General features: G+C 50.5%; 2 protein-coding genes across 2 annotated transcripts; both read left to right on the top strand.

Moving 5' to 3' along the window:
• The first annotated feature begins 493 nt into the window (after positions 1 to 493).
• Tex46 (testis expressed 46) lies at positions 494 to 5,111 on the top strand. The gene is made up of 2 exons (XM_052715726.1): positions 494 to 705; positions 4,645 to 5,111. Exons 1-2 carry the CDS (start codon positions 514 to 516, stop codon positions 4,960 to 4,962), a joined length of 510 nt encoding a protein of 169 aa, XP_052571686.1. The 5' UTR covers positions 494 to 513; the 3' UTR covers positions 4,963 to 5,111.
• A 6,023-nt stretch (positions 5,112 to 11,134) lies between these two features.
• Lactbl1 (lactamase beta like 1) lies at positions 11,135 to 25,425 on the top strand. The gene is made up of 7 exons (XM_052716795.1): positions 11,135 to 11,848; positions 14,338 to 14,473; positions 15,831 to 15,940; positions 18,419 to 18,576; positions 19,608 to 19,846; positions 23,572 to 23,677; positions 24,435 to 25,425. The coding sequence occupies exons 1-7, from the start codon at positions 11,837 to 11,839 to the stop codon at positions 25,417 to 25,419; spliced, it is 1,746 nt and encodes a 581-aa protein (XP_052572755.1). The 5' UTR covers positions 11,135 to 11,836; the 3' UTR covers positions 25,420 to 25,425.
• Positions 25,426 to 25,460: the final 35 nt, after the last annotated feature.

Genomic DNA, 25,460 nt, shown 5'->3' with positions numbered 1-25,460 from the left:
ACAGACTTATTGACAGTGTTCTAGTGTGACTATAAAAGTGCACACACGGGTTGGGGATTTAGCTCAGTGGTAGAGCGCTTGCCTAGCAAGTGCAAGGCCCATGGTTTGATCCTCAGCTCCAAAAAAAAAAAAAAAAAAAAAAGTGCACACAGCAATCTGCCTTATCTCCATGTTATGGATAAGTTTTCTTTGCCATCTCCCCCGTTATGAGAGCAAGTGGTCTGTGGCATTAGCTGTTTTGTTACGAGGGGCACCCAGAAGTGTTCAATGAGAGGGGTCCTGCTGAGGCCTCTATCACTTGGCTGCGATGAACATGTCCTGAGATGATGCCTGCAAGCTGCCTGTCAGAGAGCCTGAGACACAGTGGGCCCTTAAGACATAGGAGGACTTATTGTTATGCGACAGCCAGGGTGGGGTGGGGAGCTGGTTATGAATCAGAGGAGTGGGTGGCCCTGCCTCCTGTCATGGAGGGCACTGCAGCAGGGGTCTGGGCCTGGGCCCCTCTTTGCCATAATGTTGGGGGAGCTGATATTTCTTCTGAGGAGCTTCCATGGCTTTCTTGCTTCTTCTGGCGCCATAGGAGCAGTCTTGGCTTGGTTGCTAAGCTCTAAACCAGCCTTATTTGGCTTCCTCTTCCTTCTGCTATTGCTCAGCAACTGGCTGGTCAAGCATGAACTCAATCGGGCTCCCTCCCAGCCCCAGATGGTGAGCAAGAGGGTGCTTAGCTTCAACTGTGGGTTATGGACACTCAGAGCTGGGCTGGGGGCGGGTGTGTGTGTGTGTGGGGCTCAGAGAGGGTTAATGGGACCTCAGGATAATGAGGTCTCTGAAGAATTTTAAGACTCTGGGCTAAGTCCCTGCTCTGTGGTTTCCTCTGGGATGGTGGATAAATCCCTTCAATAAGGTTTGCTGTGAAATAGGGGCCATACCAGACTCTTGCACACCATGTTCCACCGTGTTTCCACAACACTATCAATTATTTCAAATGGAAAAACCTTTTTTTTGTTGTTTTGTTGTTGTTTGTTTTTTGAGACAGGGTTTCTCTGTGTAGCTTTGGCGCCTGTCCTGGATCTCCCTCTGTAGACCAGGCTGGCCGCGAACTCAGGTCTGCCTGGCTCTGCCTCCCAAGTGCTGGGATTAAAGGCGTGGGCCACCACTGCCCGACTCAAGTGGAAAAAACTTTAAATGGCTGTACATGTACATATATAATGTATAATTTTTTTCTAAAATAGAATAATGAAGACATCAGAAATGCACAAATTGTGTCAGTTAGTTTTATTTTACTTATAACCTCTACCTGAACCAGTCATCTTAGAAAGAAAAGGTTTCTTTTGGCTCACAGTTTTAGAGGTTCTGGTTCTGACTCTTGCCTGGGTGGATCCACTGTTTTGAACCCTCTGGCAGGTGGGTTATGGGGAGGAAAAGGCAAAACTGAGCACATATGGCCAGGAAGTGAAAAGGAGCTCTGGAAAAGAAAACACATCAGGATTCCATGACCCTCGGTGAAGGCATGCCTGTAAAGGTCCTTCTCTAAGGGGTTCCGCCACTTCTTCTCAAATACACCAGGGATGGAGCCTTTAATTTAACTCGTGGGCCTTTGGGAAATGTTCTGGATCCTCACTATAGCAGATGTTTTACCCTAGGAAGTGCTGTAAAGCAAGGACATCTCTGGGTGGGATGGTTCTTGATCGTGTGTGTGTGTGTGTGTGTGTGTGTGTGTGTGTGTGTGTGTGTAAGAGGGAAGGGGGCATTGTTTAGCAGCTTCTCTGGCCTCTACATTAGGAAACACTAATACACTTTCCATTCCATTTGTCACAACCTAGAAAATATCCAGATATTGCCAGATGTTACTTGGAGAGGGCAAAATAGCGTCCTGTTTAAAACAAACAAATGGGCCAGAGAGATGGTTCACCCTTTAAGGTAATTTGTTGCTCTTACAGAGGACCCAGATTTGGTTCCCAGCACCCACATGCAGGCAAACCCACCCATACACATAAAATAAATAATTTGGGGCTGGAGTGATAGCTCAGTGATTAAGAGCACTTGCTGCTCTTGCAGAGGACCTGAGTTCGGGTCCCAGCACCTACATGGTAGCTTACAATTGCTTATAACGCCAGGGATCTAATTCCCTCTTCTGACTTCCACAGGCACCCATATGGTGGCTCCTCCATCCATAATTCCACTTCCAGGGGATCCAATGCCCCCTCCCAATCTCCTTGGGCACTGCATGCACAGGTGTACATACATACTCATAAACATAAAGTAAATAAATCTAAATCTAAAAGTAAAATTGAAAAATTAAATAAAAAAAAAGCACCAGAGGACTAGGGATATGCCCTAGTAGGCAAAGCGCTTGCTGAGCGAATGTGAGGACCGGAACTGGATACCCAGTACCCACTTACAAGCAAGTGGGTGTGGCGGTCCACCTGCAATCCTAGACTGTAGCAGGTGCAGACGGAGGGGCCCCAGAATAGGCTGGCTAGCCAGGCTCGCCAAAATGGTGAGCTCTGGGTTCAGGAAGAACCCTTTGTCAATATATAGGGTGGATGGACTGGAGAGATGGCTCAGCAGTTAAGAGCGTTGGCTGTTCCTCCAGAGGACCCAGGTTCAATTCCCAGCACCCACATGGCAGCTCACAACTGTCTGGAACTCCAGTTCTAGGGGATCTGACACCTTCACACCAATGCACATAAAATAAAGTTAAATAAGTTATTTAAAAAATAGACGGTGCGGCGGTGTACACACCTTTAATCCCAGCAATAAGGAGGCAGAGCCAGGCGGATGTCTGTGAGTTCAAGGCCAGCCTGGTCTACAGAGCAAGATCCAGGGCAGGCACCAAAACTACACAGAGAAACCTTGTCTTGAAAAACCAAATATATATACATACATATACATATATATATATGGTGGTGGGGGACAATTGAGGAAGACACCAGCCTGGGGCCTCTCCACACATGAACACACATGCTCATACACATTCTAGCATGTAAACACACATACACACCATCAACATACACATTTGCAAAGGGGAAAAAAATGCATAAAACACTAAATACCAAATTCAGGACTCTAACTGAGGAAATGACACTGGGGGAAGGGAGCCTCAGGGGGAGACATTCACAGACATTTCAATTACAGTTGTGGAATTTCCTTCCTCCCTCTGCCCTCTCCTTCCCCGCCTTTCCTGTCCCCCCCCCTCCCACTGGGCTGCATCCTGAGCACTTTATTTGATTTCTTAAGTTAACATGAGGAAGATGGGAATTAGGTGTGATACTTACATTTTTTTCCCTCATCTTTTTACTTTCTTTATTGAGGTAGGGTTTCATGTAGCCTGGGCTGACCTCCAACTCACTGTGTAGTCAAGGATGTCTTTGAACCCCTGATCCTCCTGCTTCAGTCTCCTGTGTGTTTCAATTATAGGTGTGTGCCACCACAAAATAGATTATATACTGCTGGAGTTCAAACCCCAGACTTCAGTTATGCCAAGGAAACTCTCCACCAACTGAACTAGATACCATCCTGAGATAGTTTTAAAGTATTTCTTTATGTTTTGTTGGTGGTGGTTTTTTGTTTGTTTTTGAGACAGGGCTTCTCTGTGTAGCCCTGGATGTCCTGGAACTCACTTTGTAGACCAGGCTGCCCTCAGATTCACAGAGATCCTTCTGCCTCTGCCTCCCGAGTGCTGGGATTAAAGGCATGCACCACCACCACCCTGCTAAAAGTGTACAATTGTTAAAGACCAGTAGTTTATAGGATTAAGGGGGGGGAATGTTACTATAAACTGGGGGGCAGGCCCATGAGGACTTGTGAGGACTGAATGCTGAGGGTGTCTAGAGACCACTGATGCACTGCAGTTTCAGGTTTTACTGATTCTGACAAAATGCTCAGAAAGATATTGGAAAATGAAGACTTTGGAGACAGACACATATATATTTATGCCAAGGGCCTTAATTTTTTTCTTTAATGTGTGTGGGTAATCTTGTGCCATGGTGCATGTTGGGATGACAACTTGCAGAAGTCAGCTCTCTCCTTCCACTGTGTGGGTCCTGGGGATCAGACTCACATCTGACTTGGCAAGAACCTTTACCCACTGAGCCATCTTGTCGACCCACAGGACTTACGTCTTCTACAACTGCTGATCATTCCTATGAAGCAAAGACAACCCTGGGTCTTAGATGTTTGGAGAAGAAAGTTTTGGCTGTAGGGTGATGAGAAAGTGACTTTCCCTCACTGGATCCCAATTCTTCCAACCACAAAACATGGCAAAGATGCTCTCTCCTTGGTGGAGGGCCTGAATATTAATTACATGGCCTGAAGGACAGGAATGTAGCCCAGTTGGTAGAGCCTTGCATTCATGAAGCCCGGGGGGTTCGATCCCCAACACTACATAAACTAGATGTACATGTGTAACCCAAGCACTGGAGAGGTAGAGGCAGAGGGATCAGGAGTCCAAGGTCATCTTGGGCTATGTAGTGAGTTCCAGGTCATCCTGGGCTATGTAGTGAGTTCCAGGCCATCCTGGGATAAATGAGAGCCTGTCCCAAAGATGAAAATTAAAATTAAACTGGCCTGGAGCAGATGTTCTATGTTGGAAGGAATTATCATTATGAATTGACTCTTTTCTCCTGACGGGGCTCTTAGGAGGTGGCCGAACCAACAGCAGCGGTTCCAGAAGTCATTCCCAACGACAATGCCATGAACAACAGAGAGCTGGAGAAGATGAATGCTTGCTTCGCCCTCCAGGATAAGGTCCTTGAACGGCTGTTGTTCAGTGAGATGAAGCTGAACGTCTTGGAAAATCAGATGTTCATCATATGGAATAAAATGAGTCGCCGCCGCCGCCTCCGGTGGAGCAGCAGACGCCGGAACTTCTCCAGGAGGCGGCTCAGGACAAGAAGGCATGACTCGCCTTTTTCCACCGTGTCTAACTATACTACCAATACCCTCACTGAATGCAGCTGAAACAGGCTAGCCTCTGTTGGCGTGTCTTCACCCTGTGTATGAGTCTGGTTTTGTTGTTGCTGCTGCTCTCACAAAATGCCCGAAGCCTGGGAATTTATAAAGAAAAGAGCTTCATTTATTTCACAGTACTGGAGATATCCAAGAATGTGATGCTAGCAGTAGCTTTTTTTTTTTTTTTTTTTTTTTGAGCTGAGGATCGAACCCAGGGCCTTGTGCTTGCTAGGCAAGTGCTCTACCACTGAGCTAAATCCCCAACGCATAGCAGTAGCTTTTTGTGAGGGCTTCAAAGAAGATAGCAACTCATTGTGTGTGTGTGTGTGTGTGTGTGTGTGTGTGTGTGTGTGAGAGAGAGAGAGAGAGAGAGAGAGAGAGAGAGAGAGAGAGAGAGAGAGAGACAGAGAGAGAGAGACAGAGAGAGAGACAGAGAGAGAGAGAAAAAGAGAGAGAGAGACAGACAGACAGACAGAGACACATAGAGAGAGAGATATTTGGTGAGAAAGGAAGTAAAAGAGAGCCAGGAAAGCCAAAGCTGCTTTATAACAACTTCTCCTGCATTAGGGATGTAGCTCAGTGGTAGAGCACTTACCTAGGATATATAAGGTCTTGGGTTCAATCCCCAGTATTTCCAAAATGAAGACAACAAAACAACACTCTCTTTGGCTCATCCGGTTAAGGCACTTCCCACCAGGTTACCCTGACAACCTGAGTTCAATGTCTAGAACTCACATGGTTCAGGGAGAGAACTGACCCCTGCAAATTGTCCCCTAACCTCCACACTTGTCGTGAACATACACATGAACACATACACAAAATAATAAATAAAATAAACAGCCAACACCTTCTCTCCTTCTCTTGAGGTAACCAGCCCAGCCCCAGACTGTTGATGTGGTAAAAAAACACCATGATTAAAAGTAACCTGGGGAGGAAAGGGTTTATTTGGCTTACAGTCCATCATCAGGGGAAACCAAGACAGGAATCTGCTCAAGATCTGAAGCAGAGACCATGGAGGAACCCTGCCTACTGGCTCAATCAACCACCTTTCTTTGTATTTTTTTCTTTTGAGACAGAGTCTCACGATATAGACCCAACTGGCCTGGAACTCACTCTGTAGACCAGGCTGGCCTCAAACTCACAGAGATCTACCTGCCTCTGCCTCCTGAGTGCTGGGATTAAAGGTGTGTGCCACTATATCTAGCCCTCAACTACCTCTCTTATAAAGCTTGGGCCCACTTCCCAGAGATGCTGCTGCCCACAGTGAACCTGGCCCTCATACATCAGTTAGCAATCAAGAAAATGCCCATGGACCAACCTGGTAGAGCCAGTTCTTCAGCTGACGGTCCCTCTTCCCAGGTGTTGTGTTGATGACTAAGATCAGCCACCACACTAGTCTGGCAAAGGACCTGGGTCCAGTTCCCAGCACCTACATCAGGAGGCTCACAACTGCCTGTAGCTCCAGCTCCAGGGGATCCAACACCCTTCTCTGGTCTCCCTGGGTACCTGCATACATGTGGGATACACATACACACACAGGCACACTCATATACATTTAAAAAGGAATCTTAAAACGTTTTATTTCAGTTTTTTATGTGTGTGCATGCATCCTGAGGATCCAACTCTGATTGTCAGGCTGGGCAGCACGTGCCCACCCCTCCCCAAATGTCTTGCTGGCCCTGAGTTGTGCTTTTGAACTTTGTGTTCGGTGGCTCCTTAGACATGTTTCTCAGCTCTTTTTTGTCATCAGATCTTCGTGGCAGGGGCAGATGCTGAACTAACCAGTGCCTGGTTCGAGTGAATGTAGTAACATACAGCTGTTACTGCTCTGAGTGACAGTCGGGGCCTTCCATGCAACTTCCCACATGTATTTGTGGCTAGGAATCTCAGCTAGGAAACTCATTTCAGTTCATCACACTTCTTTACATTCTATCTTCTTCTCCTTTTTAAAATATGTATGAGTATTTTACCTGCATATGTATACATGCACCACCTCTGTGTCTGGTGCCTCTTTACGCCAGAAGCTGGCATTGGATCCCCAGGAACTGGAGTTACAGACAGTTGTGAGCCTCCATGTGAATGCCGGGAATTGGATCCGTGTCCTCTGGAAGAACAGCCAGTGCTCTAAACCACTGTGCAATCTCTCCAGCCCATGTTTTGAATGTTATATTCTTGTACGTTAGTTTAAATAAATGAAAGAAAAGTTTAAAAGTTATCAGTGGACCCTGGGAATTAGCTTGGTGGGTAGAGTGCTTGTCAAACATGCATGAAGTCCTGTGTTCGAGCCCCAGCACTGTATAATCTAGGTGCCGAGGTTCACGTCTGTAATTCCAGCACAAGAGACAAGAGAATCAGAAGTTCAAGGTCATCAGCTACTTAGTAAGTTTGAAGCTAGCCTGGACTACCTGAGACCCTGTTACAAAAAAAAAGGGCGGGGGAGTGGCAGAAGGAAAGATGGCTCTGTCAGTAGGCGCAGAGCTTGAGTTCAGTCTTCAGAACCCACGGAGCAAGAGCCAGACATGGTGGCACACATTGGTAATCTCCGTGCTGGCAGGCAGAGATGGGGTACCTGGGGCTCACTGGCCAGCAAGCATAGCCTACTTGGTAAGCTCCTGTCTTCAAAACAAGAAAGGTAGACAGCAGCTGAGGAAAGACAGCTGAAGTTGTCCTCTGACACACACACACACACACACACACACACACACACACACACACACACACACACACGCATGTGGCATACCAAGAGATAAAAGAGGTAAGCAAATATGGAGGGAGAGACTAGCCCCAATTATTCTCTTAAGAAGAACCAGAAGGGAAACCACCACCTTATGTGAACTCATTGTGACCCCAACCATGCTGGCATCTCCCTAAACAATCATCTCTCACGGCATGCCCTGCAACCCTCTTAGGTTACCAGCCAGTCCCCAAAGGTCCCCCCTGCCACTCAGTGTTTGCTTGTGTGGTTTCTCCCCTGGAATCCCTCACCTACCATGTCTGCTGTCCTAATTCATTCTCTTCCAAAACCAACACCTCCGGACAGCTTCACTCCAGACAGACAGCTTCACTCCAGCCAGCACTCAACACAGAAGTCACATCTGCTTTGAATGCTTTCTGTTGTGGGATATGTGTACACTGTGTGAAGATGTATTGCTGTGATTGGTGTAATAAAAATCTAAACAGTCAATAGCTAGGCGGGAGCATATAGGCAGGACTTCCGAGCAGAGAGAACTCTGGGAAGAAGAAAGGTGGGTCTCCAGCCGGAAGTGGAGGAAGCAGGATGGGCAGTGCAGAGATGATGTAGTGAGCTGCGTGGAAGAACAAAGACTGAAAAATGTGGGTTACTTTAAGTTATAAGAACTAGTTAGGAACAAGCCTAAGCCAAGGCTGAGCTTTTATAATTAATAACAAGTGTCCATGTCTTTATTTGCACGCTGGCGATCCTGACGAGAAAGTACTACTACAACTTTCCCAAGCAGCTCATGGTTTGGAAGCTTGACACCCATGAAGAGGTGACTGACGTACAGACTCAGGAGATGGAGCTCAGTGGTGGAACACTTGCCTGGCATGTGGGAAGCCCTGCGTGGGTTCCATCCCAACACTTCAGAAAAGAAAAAAGAAAAAAAGAAAGTGAAGTGATTGGGTCACAAGAGTTCTTAATCCGATAGGGAAAACTGGAGATTCATACGGGTATATAATGAATACATGAAGTAGTCTAGGGATGTAACTCGATGGCACAGCACTTGCCTAGCATGACGGAGGCCCAGGGTTTGTGTCCACAGCGCTGCGAAATAAATGCATCTGCGAACTGTCATCCTGAGAACGCCCCTGTCTGCCTCCCAGTGCTGGGATTACAGAACTGCGCCGTCCCGTCCCGCTTCTTCCCCCCCTCCCCCCCGGCCTGTGTGCCATGGAACCGAACTCAAGACCTCACGATTGGCCGAGCACTTTGCCCACCGAGCCATCTCCCCAACCCCTGTGCTTTTTGAGACAGGGTCTCACCAAGTGGCCCAGGCTAGCCTGGCGCTTGTTTGCTGACTTTTGGCGGGCTGTAAGTTTTCGGTCCTCCTGTCTCAGCCTCCTGAGTAGTGGATAAGGACCCTTGCCCCAGGCCTCACGACCTGAGTTGGGTCATTAGAATCCATATGGCAAGAGAGGGAATCGACGCCAACAAGTTGTCCTCTGACCTCCACGTGCACGACGGCAGGCCCCCCACCAAAAATAAACAGATGTAAAAATTTTAAACTTTTTGAAAAAAGGACGAAGTTTATAGAAAATAAAACTAAAAGACAGCTGTGAAGCTCAGAGAAAGGCAGTTTATCTCCCCGCTGAGAAGAGGCCCACAAAAGGAGTGATAATTACAGTGACTTCCTCGGGCACTCCTGGTATGTAGCGGGCCCCACCTGCTCTACCCGTGACCCTTGTCTTACTCAGCTTCTGCTCCCACACCACTAGGGCAGTGTCTTCAATCACCCATGCACGGCCGAGGTCCAAGAAAAGACGGTATCTGATCAAAGTCACACCATTACTAAGGAGCACCGCTGGGGTTTGAACTCTGCGGTCTGGCCCGAGGGTCCTGCAATGGGTGGAGCCTAAACTGTGTGGTCAAGGGAACTTACATTTCCCCCAAAATCAAGAGACAGCGGGGAGGGGGTGGGATGTGGGGAGTGAGGGGTGGGGGTGGGGGGTGGGGGGTGAGGGTGGGGCTCTGTGGTGCACTTGCTGCTTTTGCAGAGGACCTGAGTTTGGTTCCCAGAACCCAGAACAGACAGCTAACAGCTACCTGTAACTCCATCTCCAGGGGATATGGCACCCTCTTCTGAACTCCACAGGGCACTACACTTATGTGCACAAAGCTATATACACGATACACACAAATATATAATTAAAAAGAAAAATGCAGAAAGAGGATAGATAATTCCTCCCTTCCTGACTGATGTGTGTGTGTGTGTGTGTGTGTGTGTGTGTGTGTGTGTGTGTGTGTGTGTGTGTGTGTGTGTGTGTGTGTGTGTGTGTGTGTGTGTGAGATCCTCTGTTTCGTGAGTACAGAACTTGAAGAGCAATTCTCTAGTAAAATACAGGAGCAAGCTGGGACCGAGCTCTTACCCATGTACGTCTGCTGCCACCTAGTGGTGATATTGCTGTATGACATGGTGTGGGTTCTCATCCGGCTGAATTGGGAATAACCCTGGCTTGCAGGTGAGAAGTAGCCGATTCCAGAGCTGGGTCAAGTCAGGTATCCAGAAGGAGCACCGCAGAAGACTGGTGGGTGTCCCGAAGGGGAGGTTTGCAGGTCCTGCAGTGAGCTGACTCAGATCATCAGCCCTAGCTTTGACATGCTATGCTTGCCCTGGAGGACCTCATGGTCGGTCAGATTGCCAGGGGGGCTCCTGTGCTCCAACCTTAGCCCTGGCACTTCTGGAAACTTCACATCTCTGGACGTCAGGATGGAAGGTGTGATGAAATTGATTCTGCTCTGTGCAGCTGCAGTGCAGGTCAAAGACACAGACAGGGCCTGCGAGATGGCTGGGCAGGTAAAGGTGCTGCCGTCAAGCCCTGACGACCTGAGTTCAATCCCTGGGACCCACACAGTGGGAAGAGAGAACCAACTCTTGCAAGTTGTCCTCTGACATTCCAGAAAGTCCACTAAGAAAAGTCTAAAATCCGCCTTAGGATCAGGTCCGGGGTTTGATACCAAAGAGAACCAGCCTTGGCAGAGCCCTTCTAGGGAGCCAGGACCCAGGCTTCTTGCTTTACAACACCCTGCTGCTTCTTAGGTGAGGTTATTATTGTCCTCATTTACAAAGAAACCAAGAGAGTGCCGCTCCCAGGTCACAATGGTGCTCCTGAACATTGCATAGTAAGGCCTCACCCTATGCTCCTCAGAGGTGACGGGCGAACTGGCTCGAAAGGGGCTTAGAGGCCTGTGGGTCGGATCCTGGTGGCCGTCCTTTGTCACCTCTTCTCTACCCTGGGCCCACAGAGGTTCCTGGAGGGAGAGTCACTCCCCCGCCCCCCCAATCTATAGCTTCTGAGGTCACATGGAGTATCCAGCACTCTGGCACATGTGCCCAGCTTCCCTGCTGCTGGAGCTTCTGGGAGCTAATCCTCTAGGCAGAGGGCAGGGTGGGAGGGGGATTAGCACTGGAGAATTGAGGGCCACATCTGTCACCTCTGGGCATTTGGTAAAGCCCACGCTGAGAACCCAGAAGGACTCTCCTGTCTCTTGGAACACGGGGAACCCTGTGAAAGACCTGCATTGTGGGGCCTACTGGATCCTTCTGGAAGTGGGTAAGATGTGAGAATCTGGGGCAGGTCGTTGTGAGGCAGGCTGGGAAGGAGACCTGGGATTAAATGCCTGGGTCTGCTGGTAGATTTGGAGAAGACAGGGTGCCCATCGGTCTAGGTTTGTCTGAGATAGGAGGGTTTGGGGAATCTGGGTCTTCCAGTGCAAAAACCAGGACAGGTCTGGGCGACTGGGTACTGTGATGGAGCTTCTGAGCTTGGGAATGGCCCTCTTTCCCTAACATTTAAATCTCACCCCTTTTTCTAGTTATTCTCTGTCCCCTTTTCTCCCAGGACCTCCCCCCTTTTTATGTGTATGAGTGTTTTGCCCACATGTCTGTTTTTATCATGTGTATAGCTGGTACCCATGGAGGAGGTCAGATGCCCTGGAATTGGGGTTACAGACAGTTGTGAGTTTGGGTGCAGGGATCTGAACCCGGATCCTCTGGAGTAGCAGTCAGTGATCTTAAGCCCTGAGCCATCTCTCCAGGCCCTGTCTCCCCACCATTCCCACCTCCTTTTGCATTTTCCTGCCCACAGGGTCTCCTGGGCTCCCGGCCTGAATCCTCAAGGAGCTGGGATCTTCCATGCCTTGGGGAGGATGAAGACTCGGGTGAGGCTCAAACCGGAAATCACACATCACACATCATCTCTGTCAGCATCCCGGTTCCTCCCCAGCCACCTGCTCAGTGACTCCAGCCTCCTTCCCACCCTGGGCTGGTTCACCGGCACCCCTCACCAGAGCCTCTGCCCTTGCCTGTCTCTCTGCGGAGCGAGCACAGCAATGATGATAGCTGTGCTAACACTTGTTATCACAGGACTGTTCACCGGTCCATGCTTCCTGCGCAGCTTTCTGGGGGCTTCTATCAGGGGGAGGGGCAGTTGTCAGGCTCCAAGGGGTGAGGTCTGTCCCAAGCTGGAGGGTGCAGAGCCAAAGTCGGGTTCTGTTTGTCGCCCTTTCCGGCGTGTTATACGAGTGATGTTGCAGGTCTGTCACCCTTTGGAGTGTCGCCCTTTCTGGCGTGTTTCACATAGCACCATGCATCTGAGATTCACTCACGTTACTGTATAAATCAATACTCTATTCTTTACGTGGCTATATAACATTCCATTGCATGGATGCATGGACCATAATTTGTTTTTCTCATTCATCATTGAAGGACGTTTGGGTTGATTCAGGCCTTTGAAAACTTGTAAGTAGGTCGGGAGATGACTCAGTCAGTCAAGTGCTTGATGTACAAGCAAGGACCCGAGTTCAACCCCCAGTACTACGTAAAAAAGCTGGGGTGCAGTGGTGTGCGCCTGCAATCCCGGTGTTGGGGGGCAGACACAGGTAGATCTTGAGTTCTCTTGCCAGCTAGCCTTGCCTAGCCCCTGAGCCTCATGTCCCAGGCAGAGACCCTGCCTCAAAAAAACAAGGTGGAAAGCAATAAAAAAGAAGGCGCCTGATTTTGGCTTCTGACCTCTACGTGTGCACGACACACACATGCACTCACACACACACACACAGAGAAATTCAATAAAGAATGGTTCTATATGGACCCCAAGATCTAGAGGTAAAAAAAAATCTGAAGCCCAGTGGGATTTCCAGATATAAAAATAAAGATTTGGCTGGGGCAGTGGTGATGCATGCCTTTAATTCCAGGCAGGCGTAATATCTGAGTTCGAGGCCAGCCTGGTCTACAGAGCAAGTTCCAGGACAGCCAGGGCTACACAGAGAAACCTTGAAAAACAAACAAACAAACAAAAGATTCAACAGAGAATTCCACCATCTCCTTCACGATGAAGAGCCCACTCCCACCCCCACCCCGGGGGAGTGCTGTCTAGGGTCTCAATGGACAGAGGCAGCAGGGCTAAATTTTGACCTTTTAACGTGCAGTACGGAATTAAATGCTTTAGCTCCAAAGCATTTCCTGAGCGGCGGGAAAGTAACAGTAGCCGCTTGCGTTGAGGTACAAGGATTAAGTATAGGGATGCCGATAAAACTCTTAGGACAGGACCAGCTTGTGTATATAGTGGCTGTTACCGCTGCGTGAGAATGACCGAGTCAGAAAGCCAAGTGTCCTAGGTGCTCTGCACCCACAAGAATCACAGGCAGCAGGCACTGCCTGGGTAGCAGCTCCATGAGCGTGGAGATCCCTGAAGCTGACTCCCTGCCCCACCCCAGGAACCTGGTACAGTGCCTCGTGCCTAGTGGCCGCTCAGGAAAAAGGTGTTGCCAGGACACGGACAAGGAAGAGACCCTGTTAGATGTAAGCCATCTTGTCAGATTCAAGGGTTGAGAACTGGGCAGAATGGAGTGACTACTGTTATATCATTTCTTGGGGAGACTTGAACAGATGTCTATTCACCCCAGAAAAAGCACCAATGACAGACCAAAGAAATGGTCCTACCCAAGCGTAGTTCAGTGAACTAGTGAGCCTGTGGGGTCCCACAGGAGCAGGGGTGTCCTAGCTTCATTCTGTTCATCATAGGGGCTTTTCTACCTGTTTTGGAAGAGTGGCGTGGTGATAGGATGCTATGAATAGCTTTCTAGAACCATCCACCACACTGAGCAGTACCCATAGGCTGGGGGCTTCAGGCATGCCTGCTGGGTGTTCTATCCTAGGTTCAAGATCAGGAACCTGGAGGTGCGGGAGAGGCAGGTACCCTGGAAGTGGGGTGTGGCAAGGTCCGCACTGTGCACACCCCCGGCATGTACTGAGTAACCAGCACACCGAAGGCTGCAGACCAGAAAGTGGACAGGTGCCCCTGGTGTGGAGGGCTCTCCCATCAGGGAGGTCAGCTGACAGTGGGTGGGGTGGGGAGGTATGGCACTGTTCTACACTAAGGAACTTGGATTTGCTTTCCCTTATGGGTGTAGCCTTGGGAGGCACACAGGTGAGGAGAGTTGGGGAAGACTTCCTGGAGGAGGTGGCATTTCAGTGGGGGTCAGGATATCTTGATAAGCACGTATGAGGTGAAGTGAGGTGGGGTGAGGGCATCTGTGCCAGATCAGACATGGAGAGCTGAGGAGGCCCTCAGCTTTACAGCTTTGCAGTGAGGGTACCATCCTGTTCCTGTTGACTCTGGAGTCCATGACCTGTATTTTTGCTTCTTCAGGCCTGCTACCAGCCCCGTCTCCTAAAAGGGAAAAAGAAATGGTTTTTGCGGACCCTCAGTGGCTTCCTCTTCCTGTTCTCAGTGGCCATGACTGGCTGCTTCCTATGGCAGTACCACCTCCCCAAGCTGCAGAGCGGTGAGTGAAGAAGCCACTCACTCCCACCCCGAGGGCATGGGTCCTCGCTGGGCCTGGAACAGCCAAGGATGTGAGAGTGATTTTAACTCAGGAGCAGAGATCTCCTCACTCCACATCACACTGTCCGTCTCTGGCCGGGTCACAAGAGCTCCCTGGGCTTGCTCAAGCTCTTATAAACAAAGTGAGAATCCTATTCAGGGTTTCACAAGTCACGCAGCCTGGGGGTCAACTCGGGGTTCCTGAGAAGCTCAACAGAGGCTGGTGAGATGGCTCAGCCGGTAAAGGCGCTTGCCAAACAAGCCTGATGGCTTGAGTTCAACCCCCAGAACCCATGTGAAGGTCGAAGGAGAGAACTGACTCCATAGACTTGGTCTCTGACCCCCACGCTCATGCTGTGGCAACCCCCAAGCCCCGCCCAAACGTGGGCACGTTCAGGCCCTACCCAGACTTGCTACCTTCATCACACATTTTGAGACTCCCAGGTGTCTTCTGTCTGGCTACAGATGCCAGACCCACCCAGGTCCCAAGCTGACAAAGGCTCTAGCCAAGACTTAACTCCAACGGCCAAACCCCCACCATCTACTTATTTATCCGCGTAAGGAATAAACCACCCCAGGGCTAGCGATGTAGTTTGGTGTCTGTCGAACACTTGCCTACAGGGTGCAAGGCCCTGGGGTCTATCCCCAGCACTGCAAGGGAATAAACAAACACACCAAACTCACCAGCTGATTACTTCTCACGTCCTGGGGCCCGACTGACAGTTCTGCTGCTGGTCTAACCTGCTCTCTTCAATGCAAGTCACTTGGGATCGGAGCCTCCCTCGGGTCTTGTGCTCTCAGGGCTGGTTTCCCAGATTTGTCCATGTGATGACGGCCACTCCCTGGACAAGGACAGATGAGACTTGCTCCATGACCAACGCCTGCATTCAGTTCTGGGAACAGAATAAGCTGTCCCTGCTGCTTCAGGCATGAAGCCCCAGTGGGGTTTCAAGTTCAAGTCACCCAAACATTCAAAACTAGCTTGAGGTATAGATGGATGGACAGATGGATGGATGGATGGATAGATGGATGGATGGATGGATGGATAGATGGATGGGCGAGGCTGAGCCTGTCAGGAGGAAGGGAGGGTGGGGACCAGTAGCTGAGACCTGAAGGGACTCAATCCTGAAGGTGACACTATGCCTTGGCCCTTGGTCCCTTGGCTGGCCCATGACTGAACATTTTCTGGGAAGCCTCCTGCTGGTGGGAGGGCCTCCAAGGCATGGCTCTGGCCTTTGCTGCAGCCTTCCTGTCCTCTACGATGTCCCTTTGCCCTTGACTTGACGTCTTCTGTACTCACCTCCTGATACACCCTCTAGGTTCCTTGAAGCCAGAGGTGACCCCAGCCCCAGTGAAGATGTGTCCCCGGCACCCTGAGCTTGTGCCTCTGGCTCACCCCCTTCCGGTGCTGAAGGAGGCCTTGGAGAAGGTTAGTGGTAGACAGCCCAGGAGGTTGCTGGGAATGTGGTAAAGCATGGCAGAGGAGGGATTTTGCTTTCTGTGCTGTGGCATTCATTCATTCACTCATTCACTCATTCATTCATTCACTCAGCATGCTTTTTTGTTTGGTTGGTTTTGGTTTTCTACATGTTTTCCCTTCGTAGTAGCCCTGACTAGCCTGGAACTTGCTTTGTAGACCAAGCTGGCCTTGAACTCATAGGTATCGACCTGTCTCTGCCTCCTGAGTGCTTAGATTAAAGGTGTGAGCTACTACACCCAGCTTTCAACATGAATTTCTTGAGTGCCTGTTCTGTGCCTAGAATGTTAGTGTTTGGAAGGCAGAGGCAGGAGGACCATTACATGTTTGAGGCTAGCCTGGGCTATATGGTGAGTTCTAAGAGGGGGCAGGGAGAGACTGACTCCGAGTTAGTCTGTAGGTGAAGGAAGCAGTTAAGATAACACCTATTTCTGATTCAGGGACAAGAGTGAAGATTAGGAGCCTCGGGTGGTGGTCCACACCTTTAGCCCAGCACTCGGGAGGTAGAGGCAGGAGTTCCAGGACAGCCAAGGCTACACAGAAAAATCTTGTCTTGGAGGTGGCGGGGAGGGTTAGGGTTCCTACTGCTGTGAAGAGACACCATGACCACAGTAACTCTTATAAAGGAAAACATTCAACTGGGTGGCTTACAGTTTCAGAGGTTTAGTCGATTATCATCATGGCAGGACGTGGCAGCGTGCAGTCAGACATGGTGAATGGAGAAGGAGCTATATCTTGATCCCACAGGCAACAGGAAGTGGTCTGGGGCACTGGGTGTGGCTTGAGCACATGAGACCTCAAAGCCCACTCCAACAAGGCCATACCTATTGCAACAAAGCCACACCTCTTAATAGTGCCACTCCCCATGAGCCTATGGGGGCCAACTACATTCAAACTACCACAATTAGGAAAGTTTTGGGACTTTGCGGCTGAGGTGTAAGGTCTTGGAGGCTGGCAGGGCCCTGCATGGTCCAGGCTGAGATGTGGGCAGGGGATCCCCCATGATGTAAAGAAGCTTGAAGGATGTGGGAGTACACTCCCAACAGTGGGATCAACATGTGAAAAGGCCCGGGGGCAGTGCAGTGAGCACAGGGCACACAGGGAGGTGGGAAAGAGGGACAGAGTCCGTGCCACAGAGGCCACTGTAATATGGTCAAGCACATGCATGGGTGTGTGCATACACACACACACACACACACACACACACACACACACACACACACACAGGTGTACACACCAGGGCACAACTTGCACCACATCACGATGGCTCTCCTTGGTGCCAGTCAGCTTCTGCTGTGTGGGTCACTCACCTTAGGAGAAGAGAGACAAAGGGGTCAGGGTCAAAAACATCTGGGCAGCTGTGCACTCTCTGAGGACCAGCAGAAGGAGAAGGGCGGCAAGTTCGCAGAAGTTTCATACCCCAAGATAAACGACAGCGTCTTTTCTAGTGTTGCCAAAGCCATATTGTGTTTATTCCTGGACTGAGTTGCTGCTCTTAATCCCTTACTGGAGAAGGGAAGGCAGCCCATCCCCCGGTAAAGGGTCTTGGGAGACACTTTGAGACAAACATGCTTGAGTCCAAAATGGTGGAGGAGATAAGCCCACTTCCACAACCAGCTTCTCAGTGAGCTCAAATAACACACGACAACTTACCAATATAGTGTACGACCCAGGGTCACAGGACTCAATGACAAAGCAGCCTCCTCCCTCCGAGCACTGTGGTATCAGCCATGGGCTGTGTGACCCCTTGGTGTGCATGTCTAGGGAATCCTTGACTACACCAGTGAAACTGAGCCCCAAAAGACCGACTTAGGGAGATGCACAGGGCAGGTAAAGCCGAGGGGCAAGGTGTCTGGTAGCTGATTAAGTAGAGGGGTTTGGGAGATGGCTCAGTGGTTTGTGCAAAAATGAGGACCAGAGTTCAGATTCTCCGCACGGGTGTAAATGCTGGGTATGTGTGGCCTGCTTGTAATCCCAGGGCTTGGGTGGAGAGAAGATTCCCTTAGACCAAGATGGCTAGCTGGACTAGCTGAACTGGTGAATTTAGGCTCAAGTGAGAGACCCTGATCCAATACATAAAGATGAAGAGTGATTTAGACACCCAATGTCAGTTTCCAGCTTCTATATCACTTGCACACGTGTGCACCCCTCCCATGTGAACAGAAAACACACACACACACACACACACACACACACACACACACACACACACACGAACATCATACACACGCAAAACAAAAAATCCTTTAGGGAACCTCTATCTAAAACAGGTGGGAGAGAGGCTGCTGAGTCAGGCCCTCACAGGGGCGTGGTGCTGGGGTCGCAAGGTCTGGAGGCTCCTAGGGTACTGTGGGGGGTGTGACAGCTGTGGGGAGAGGTGGGTGTGCTGAGGCAGGGGCCTCATTCTGAGCTCCTCTTCTTTTCCCACAGGTGGATGGAATTCTGCGCAAGGCCATGCTGGCCCCAGGCCTGGCTGCCATGTCCGCTCTTGTCATCCACAACGACACCGTGCTCTGGACTGGGAACTTCGGAAGGAAGAATGGCTCAGATCCAAATTCTGGAACCCCTAATGAGTATACTATGTACCGGTTAGTGGGGTGACCTCCAGGAGGCAGGGACATTCAAGAGGATTGTGGCTGGGGTCCCAGCTGCCAGGGCCTATGGCTCAGGCCTGATCACTCTGTAGGAGACAGAGGTCCAGAGAAAACCAGGAAGCATGAGTGCCCAGTGTCACACCACAGGGACCACAGGCCAAATGAGGAAAGGATCCATCGCCTCACCTCTCAGTGTGCCACCTAGGAGTGACAATCAGCTCCATGGCCCAGTTGGAAGCACTCCCAGAGTCTCTCCTCTCAGGTGCTGTCTGCAGAATCCTCAAAGCTGCAACAGTGGACACATTTGATCCCGGGGATGCTGTGGGGACTTCAGGGTCTGATGGAATTTAGCCTCACGCTGCACCTTTGTGGTGCTAGACACAACACCCAGAGTTCTATTTTTTTTTTTTTTTTCAAGACGGGGTTTCTCTGTGTAGTTTTAGTGCCTGTCCTGGAACTCACTCTGTAGCCCAGGCTGGCCTTGAACTCACAGAGATCCACCTGGCTCTGCCTCCCGAATGCTGGGATTAAAGGTGTGTGCCACCACCGCCCGGCTCAGGGTTCTATTTGTCTTGCTTACTGCATATTCATCACCTGTCTGCCATTCTGAGTGCTCTGTGAGCGCATGCGTGCACACACACACTCACGCGTATACCTGTATGCACGTGCGCGCATATCTCCTACCCCATTATACCCCATGAAACCAACAGCCAAACTCTGAGAAAGGTCTAGTAACCTACCCAAGGCCACACAATCAGTGAGAGATAGGACTCACTAAATCCAGGTCCGCCCCACAAATGGGGCTTGGTAAAAGGCCTAGCATGGGGCAGGAGCAGAACTGTTCATCCTATCCCAGCTTCTGGTACATTCTAAACATCCAAGGCTCTCTTCAGAGGCTGGGGATTCAGCTGGAGATGCAGACTAGGGTGGACTCTTGACTATGAAAAGCTGGAGGCTGGGCACAGTGTGGGGAGTGGGCCGTGAGGTTGACAGGTTGCCCTCTGTTCTCCTACACCCCACCCCAGGATTGCCAGCATCTCCAAGATCTTCCCCGTGCTTATGCTGTATCGCCTGTGGGAGGAGGGCATCGTGGCCTCCCTGGACGACCCTCTGGAACGCTATGCCAGCACCTTCTCCATCAACAACCCGCTGGGCAAGGCCCAAGACCCAGAACCACAGGGCCCAGTGGGGGAGCTTGAAGAGATGGGCTCCCTCCCGAGGCCTTCTTCTGTCACTCTGCGGAGGATGGCCAGTCAGCTGTCAGGTGAGCCTCAGACTTGCCCAGCTGAGCCAATTCGCATCAGAGGGGCTTGGGGATAGGCACAGGACACAGATTCCCATCCACTAGGACCCTGCTCTGGTTCCTGAATGGCCATACTTCCAACCCACAGGCAGTGATGACCAATGGTAGAAAGAACTGAAGTAAGCCTGGGGTGCTTTTAACTTCTTTTAAAAATGTGTGTGTGTGTGTGTGTGTGCATGAGTATATGCCACGTGTGTGCGGGTGTCCACAGATGCTGTATGTGTGCGGGTGTCCACAGGGGTGTGCATCGGATCCGCCCCTGCTGGAGCCACAGGTAAGTTCTGAGAACCGAACTTGAGTCTTTTGGAAGAGCAGCTTTGGCTGCCATCCCTCCAGCACTGGGACTCATTTTATTTGAGACAGGGTCTCTTGTAGCCCAGGCTTGTTGTTTGAGTTTTCCTGCCTGGCCCACAGTCAGGACAAATCTCTGACACCCGCCAGTCCCTCAGCCATTCAAACCCGACCAAGTAAACAGAGACTTATAAAACTGTATGGCCGGGCTGGAGAGATGGCTCAGAGGTTAAGGGCACTGACTGCTCTTCCAGAGGTCCTGAGTTCAATTCCCAGCAACCACATGGTGGCTCACAACCATCTGTAATAGGTCTGGTGCCCTCTTCTGGTCATACATGCTGTATACATAATAAATAAATCTTTAAAAAAAATAGCCAATCTCTTTAAAAAAAAAAAAAAAACTGTATGGCGATGGCAGGCTTAAGCTGTTTTTACAGCTTAAATTAATCCATTTTTATTAATCTATACCTTGCCACATGGCTTGTGGCTTATCGGTACTTTACATCTTCCTTGTCCTGATGGCGGCTGGCAGTGTCTCTCTCACCTAGCTTTTTGTTTTCTCAATTCTCTTTTCTGTTAGTCCCGCCTATACTTCCTGCCTGGCCACTGCCAATCAGTGATTTATTTATTGGCCAATCAACAACACATTTGACATACAGACCATCCCACAACACAGGCTGGCTCCAAACTCACTCTGTCGCTCAGGATGACCGTAAACTTTTGGTCCTTCTTTCTTTACCTCCCGAGTGCTAAGATTACAGGCAAGTGCCACTACATCCAGTCTATGTTGTTGTGGGAAGGAACACATGCTAAGCGAGCACTACACCAGCCATGCTCTGTTCCTGGCCTGAACCTGGGAACACAGATCAGGCAGAGAAACAAGTTCACAGACAACTGAGTCAGGATCTGTGTATCATGCCAAGGGCAAGGCAACAAGTTAAGTCCGGTAGGGAGGTCTACAGTGAAGACCCAGACTCCCTGAATACACATATAAAGAACATGTGGAAAGCCACAGCCCACATGGGACATAGGTGAAGGACAGGGAATGACCTGACCTGGCTCTGTGAATATTAAAAGATGCCAACCCGGGCTGGAGAGATGGCTCAGAGGTTAAGAGCACTGGCTGTTCTTCCAGAGGTCCTGAGTTCAATTCCCAGCAACCACATGGTGGCTCACAACCATCAATAATGAGATCTGGTGCCCTCTTGTGGCCTGCAGGCATACTATATACATAATAAATAAATTTTAAAAAAAAAGATGCCAACCCTTGTTCATCAAAACACACATGCACATGAAAACTACATTGAGACACAGTCTTCCTGTCAGACTGGCAAAGACCGAACAGTGGGTGCCCTGACTGGGGGGAAACCATGGAGACAATGTCCTCATCTACACCAGTGGAGGGAATTTAAATTGATTTAAATTTAACACCCCTGTCCTGGCTAGTTTTATGCCAACTTGACATAAGCTAAAGTCATCTGAGAGAAAGGAACCTCAATTAAGAAAATGCCTCCATAAGATCTGGTGGTAGACAAGCCTGATATGGGAGGGCCTAGTCCATTGTGAGTGGCACCACCCCTGGGCTAGTTGTCCTTGGTTCTATAAGAAAGCAGGCTGAGCAAGCCAGTAAGCAGCTCCCCTCCATGGCCTCTGCATCGGCTCCTGCCTCCAGGTTCCTGCCCTGTTTGAATTCCTGCCTCAGCTTCCCTGAATTGTGATGTGTAAGCCAAATAAACCTTTTCCTCCCCAAGTTGCTCTGGTTATGGTGTTTCATCATAGCAAGAGAAACCCTAAGACACCCCCCAATAAACAAACAAATGGATAAAACCTGTATGAAGGCAAATTCAAATATTTCCTGCAATCGTTTTCTTGTCTTTTTGAGATAGGGTCTCAAGTAGTCCAGGCTTTCCTCACACTCTATGTAGCTGAAGAGGACCTTGAACTAGTGATCCTCCTGCCTCCCACTCCTGAGTGCTGCCACCACACCTAGGCTAGAGGTCAGCAATACAGTGTGTACTTGGCATGTGAAAAGCTCTGGGCTGAGCCCCAGCAACAAAGAAAAAAGTATATATTCCCTTTGAGAAATTTCACTCCTAGAAAATTCTACTGCAGATGTGGTCACTCTGGGTAGCATAAAGCATATTCACAGTTATTCGCCGTATAGTGTTTATAGTAACAAGAGGAGCTGGTGTGGGGGTACATACATGTAGCCCAGCACTTCCAAGAGGAAGGCAGGAGGATCAGGAGTTCAAGATCACCCTGGGCTACATAGTGAGTTCAAAGCCAGCCTGGGCTCTTATGAGACCCTCTCAAAACACCAAAACAAGAAGAAATAACTACATGTTCATCACTAGGGGAATGGCTATGCAATCAAATACCATACAGCTCTAAGTCAGTGGTTCTCAACCCTCCTAATGCTCCTAATGCTGCAACCCTTTAACACAGCTCCTCATGTTGTGACCCCCAACCATAAAATTATTTTTGTTGCTACTTTATGACTGTAATTATGAAGTAATTACATAACTGAGTGGTATCTCAGTTCCTAAGGTCATGGGAAATATGTTTTCTAATGGTTTCGACCCACGGGTTGAGAACTACTGCTCTAAATGAGGTTCTTTGTTTACTGATAGGAAATAAGTAGGAGAAAAGTACATGTATTGTATGCTGCTACAGAAATGAGCATAAAAATTATATAAAGACTACATAACCATACTAATTATAAAAACATGTTTATATACGAGGCATGTGTAATACACATGATTATATAACATGCTGTGCATTATATAAATATTAATTTTTTTTACATTTTTTTGTTTGTGTGTGTGGTCACGTGCACACCATAAGACCTAGGTGGATGTCAGGGGAGTTTGTTGTCTCTTAACTGCCACATGGGTTCTGGGGATTGAACTCAAGGAGTCATGCTTGTCGGCAGGCACCTTTACCGGATAAGCCATCTTGCCAGCCCTAAATATGAAATATTTCAAGATGTGTTAAATGCCTTTGGAAGGACTGGTCTTTTTTTTTTTTTTTTTTAAGATTTATTTATTTATTATGTATACAGTGTTCTGCCTGCATGTATGTCTGCAAGCCAGAAGAGGGCGCCAGATCTCATTACAGATGGTTGTGAACCATCATGTGGTTGCTGGAAATTGAACTCAGGACCTCTGGAAGAGCAGCCAGTGCTCTTAACCTCTGAGCCATCTCGGGTGGCACCTGCCTGCAAACCCAGCGCAGAGAGAAGAAAGAGATGAAAACAGTTTGCTTCCAGGAAGGGGAAATCATGGCCGACAGGGGGGCGGGGAAAATGTGAGGAAAGGTGATTTGGTGGCGGTCTAGGGAAGGGACTTCCCCAGCAAAGCACAGCTCCTGCGGGTCTGACCACTGCTCTTCCCTAGGACTTCCCCGAAGGCTGCGGGGCACTTCGCTGCTGTGGAAAGGCAGCACCCAGGAGGCTCTGAGCCTGCTCAGGGATGATGTCCTGGTGGCTGACCCAGGAACCAGGTGAGAAGTGTGCCCTGAAGTCTAGCCACACTTGAGGAAGTGCTTCCCCCAGATGGTCAGTGTTAGCAGGGTTCTGGGAATAGAGTCCATCCTACAGCCAGAAAGACTGAGGCCAGGAGGGGCAGGCACAGCAAAGCGTGCAAGATCTAGGCTCAGAACCCAGGTCTGCTCCAGTCTCCCAGCCCCTCATCAACTGTATTGTTTATTAAGCGTCTGCTCTGGGGATGGCGTGGTTGTGCGCATCTGTAATCCCAACACTCAGGAGGCTGAGGCAGGAGGATAGAGAAATGGAGGCCAGCTTGGGCTACACAATGAGGTTGTCTAAAAACAAACAAGACACAAAAAGCAATCAAGGCAACCACTCTACCGAGAACCTGCTGAGCGCTGGATATACCAGCCAACACCTGACCAAGGTCCCTTCCTACAGTGTGCACCGATGAGGGACACACAGTGAAGATTTCACCACGATGGATAATGGTGTGCAGATAAAGGGCTGACCACTGAACAAGAACAAGAAGTGTAGCCTTGAGAGTTTGGCGAGGCGGGGGTGGGGGGGGGTGGGGGTGGACGGAGGGAGTTGGGGGACAGACAACACACATCAGACAGAGGCAGCCGGCGCTCCTCTGCCACCCTGGGCCAAATTTCCCTCTGCTTCTCCAAATAGTGGACTGTAGTTTTCTTTCCCTCCTGGTGCCACCACACTGTCCTGGCGATCACATCCAGGACTCCATCCCGATGCCCCCTTCTCCCCCTCCAGATGCCACTACAGCACACTGGCCTTCTCGCTCCTGGCCCATGTGCTGGCTGCGCACACGGCACAGGGCGACTACGAACGCTGGGTATCTGAGCAGGTCCTGGAGCCGCTGGGGATGAGCGATACTGGCTTTGCACTGACCGGAGCTGTGCGCTCTCGCCTGGCTGCCGGCTTCTATGGCAGCGGCCGGTCCGCGCCACTCTATGATCTGGGCTGGTACCGGCCATCCGGCCAGATGTACTCGACGGCTGCAGACCTGGCCAGGCTGGCGGCCGCGCTACTGGGTGCAGGGCCCCGACGGCTGCTGCGGCCCGACAGCCTGGCCACACTGCTGTCACCGCTGCGCGCCTGTGCCCACGGCTACTTCGCTCGCGAAACCGGCACACCTTGGGAGTTCCACGAGCGGCGCGGATACCGAGTGGCGCGCAAGGACGGCGACCTGGACGGCTACGCCGCCAGCCTGGCACTCGTGCCACCGCTGCGCTTAGGGTTTGTGCTGCTGCTGGCTGGGCCGCGCCCACCCACGGGCGACCTGGTAGCCGACGCTCTGGACACGCTGCTGCCTGCTCTGGAGCGCGCGTTGCGCGATGCTGACCGCGCCCCCGCGCCCCCGCCCCGCGCGCGCCCGTTCTCTGGCTTCTTCACCTTCGCCAACCGCACCTTCTACGAGGTGCGTGCCGCGGGGCCGCGGGGCGAGCTGCGCTTGCGCCAGTTTGGGCCGCGCGTGGAGGCGCTCGTGCCTGCTGCCTTCCGATCGCTCGCCCTGCGCCACGTGCGCGGCCGCGTCTTCCAGCTGCACGTGGCGCGCGAGTTCCCATGCACGCTGCCGCTCGCAGATGCCTGGCTGTCTCTGGAGGCGCAGCACGGGCAGCTGGTGCGTTTCTACCCACTGGATCGCCACGGTCTGGCGCCAGGCTTCGACGTGCCGGGACTCAACACTTACGGCGTGCTACGCTTGCAGCGCAGGCCGGTGTTCGGCTCCCAGTAAGCTGGGTGTTCCCTCCCGCCCCCCCCCCCCCGCCCCGCGCG

The sequence above is a fragment of the Peromyscus californicus genome, unplaced genomic scaffold, assembly GCF_007827085.1.
Source record: "Peromyscus californicus insignis strain IS unplaced genomic scaffold, ASM782708v3 Scaffold_5__1_contigs__length_169319896, whole genome shotgun sequence".
In the NCBI taxonomy this organism is placed as follows: Eukaryota; Metazoa; Chordata; class Mammalia; order Rodentia; family Cricetidae; genus Peromyscus; species Peromyscus californicus.
Note: the sequence above shows the minus strand (reverse complement) of the source record. Positions and strands in the feature narration are given on the sequence as shown.

What these genes read in the sequence shown, in the direction of transcription:
- Tex46 (XM_052715726.1), top strand. Translation starts at nt 514, where the DNA reads ATGTTGGGGGAGCTGATATTTCTTCTGAGGAGCTTCCATGGCTTTCTT. An exon ending in CTCCCTCCCAGCCCCAGATG is followed by an intron (nt 706 to 4,644) that starts GTGAGCAAGAGG and finishes GGCTCTTAGGAG; the next exon opens with GTGGCCGAACCAACAGCAGC.
- Lactbl1 (XM_052716795.1), top strand. An exon ending in AATGAGTATACTATGTACCG is followed by an intron (nt 18,577 to 19,607) that starts GTTAGTGGGGTG and finishes ACCCCACCCCAG; the next exon opens with GATTGCCAGCATCTCCAAGA. An exon ending in GATGGCCAGTCAGCTGTCAG is followed by an intron (nt 19,847 to 23,571) that starts GTGAGCCTCAGA and finishes GCTCTTCCCTAG; the next exon opens with GACTTCCCCGAAGGCTGCGG.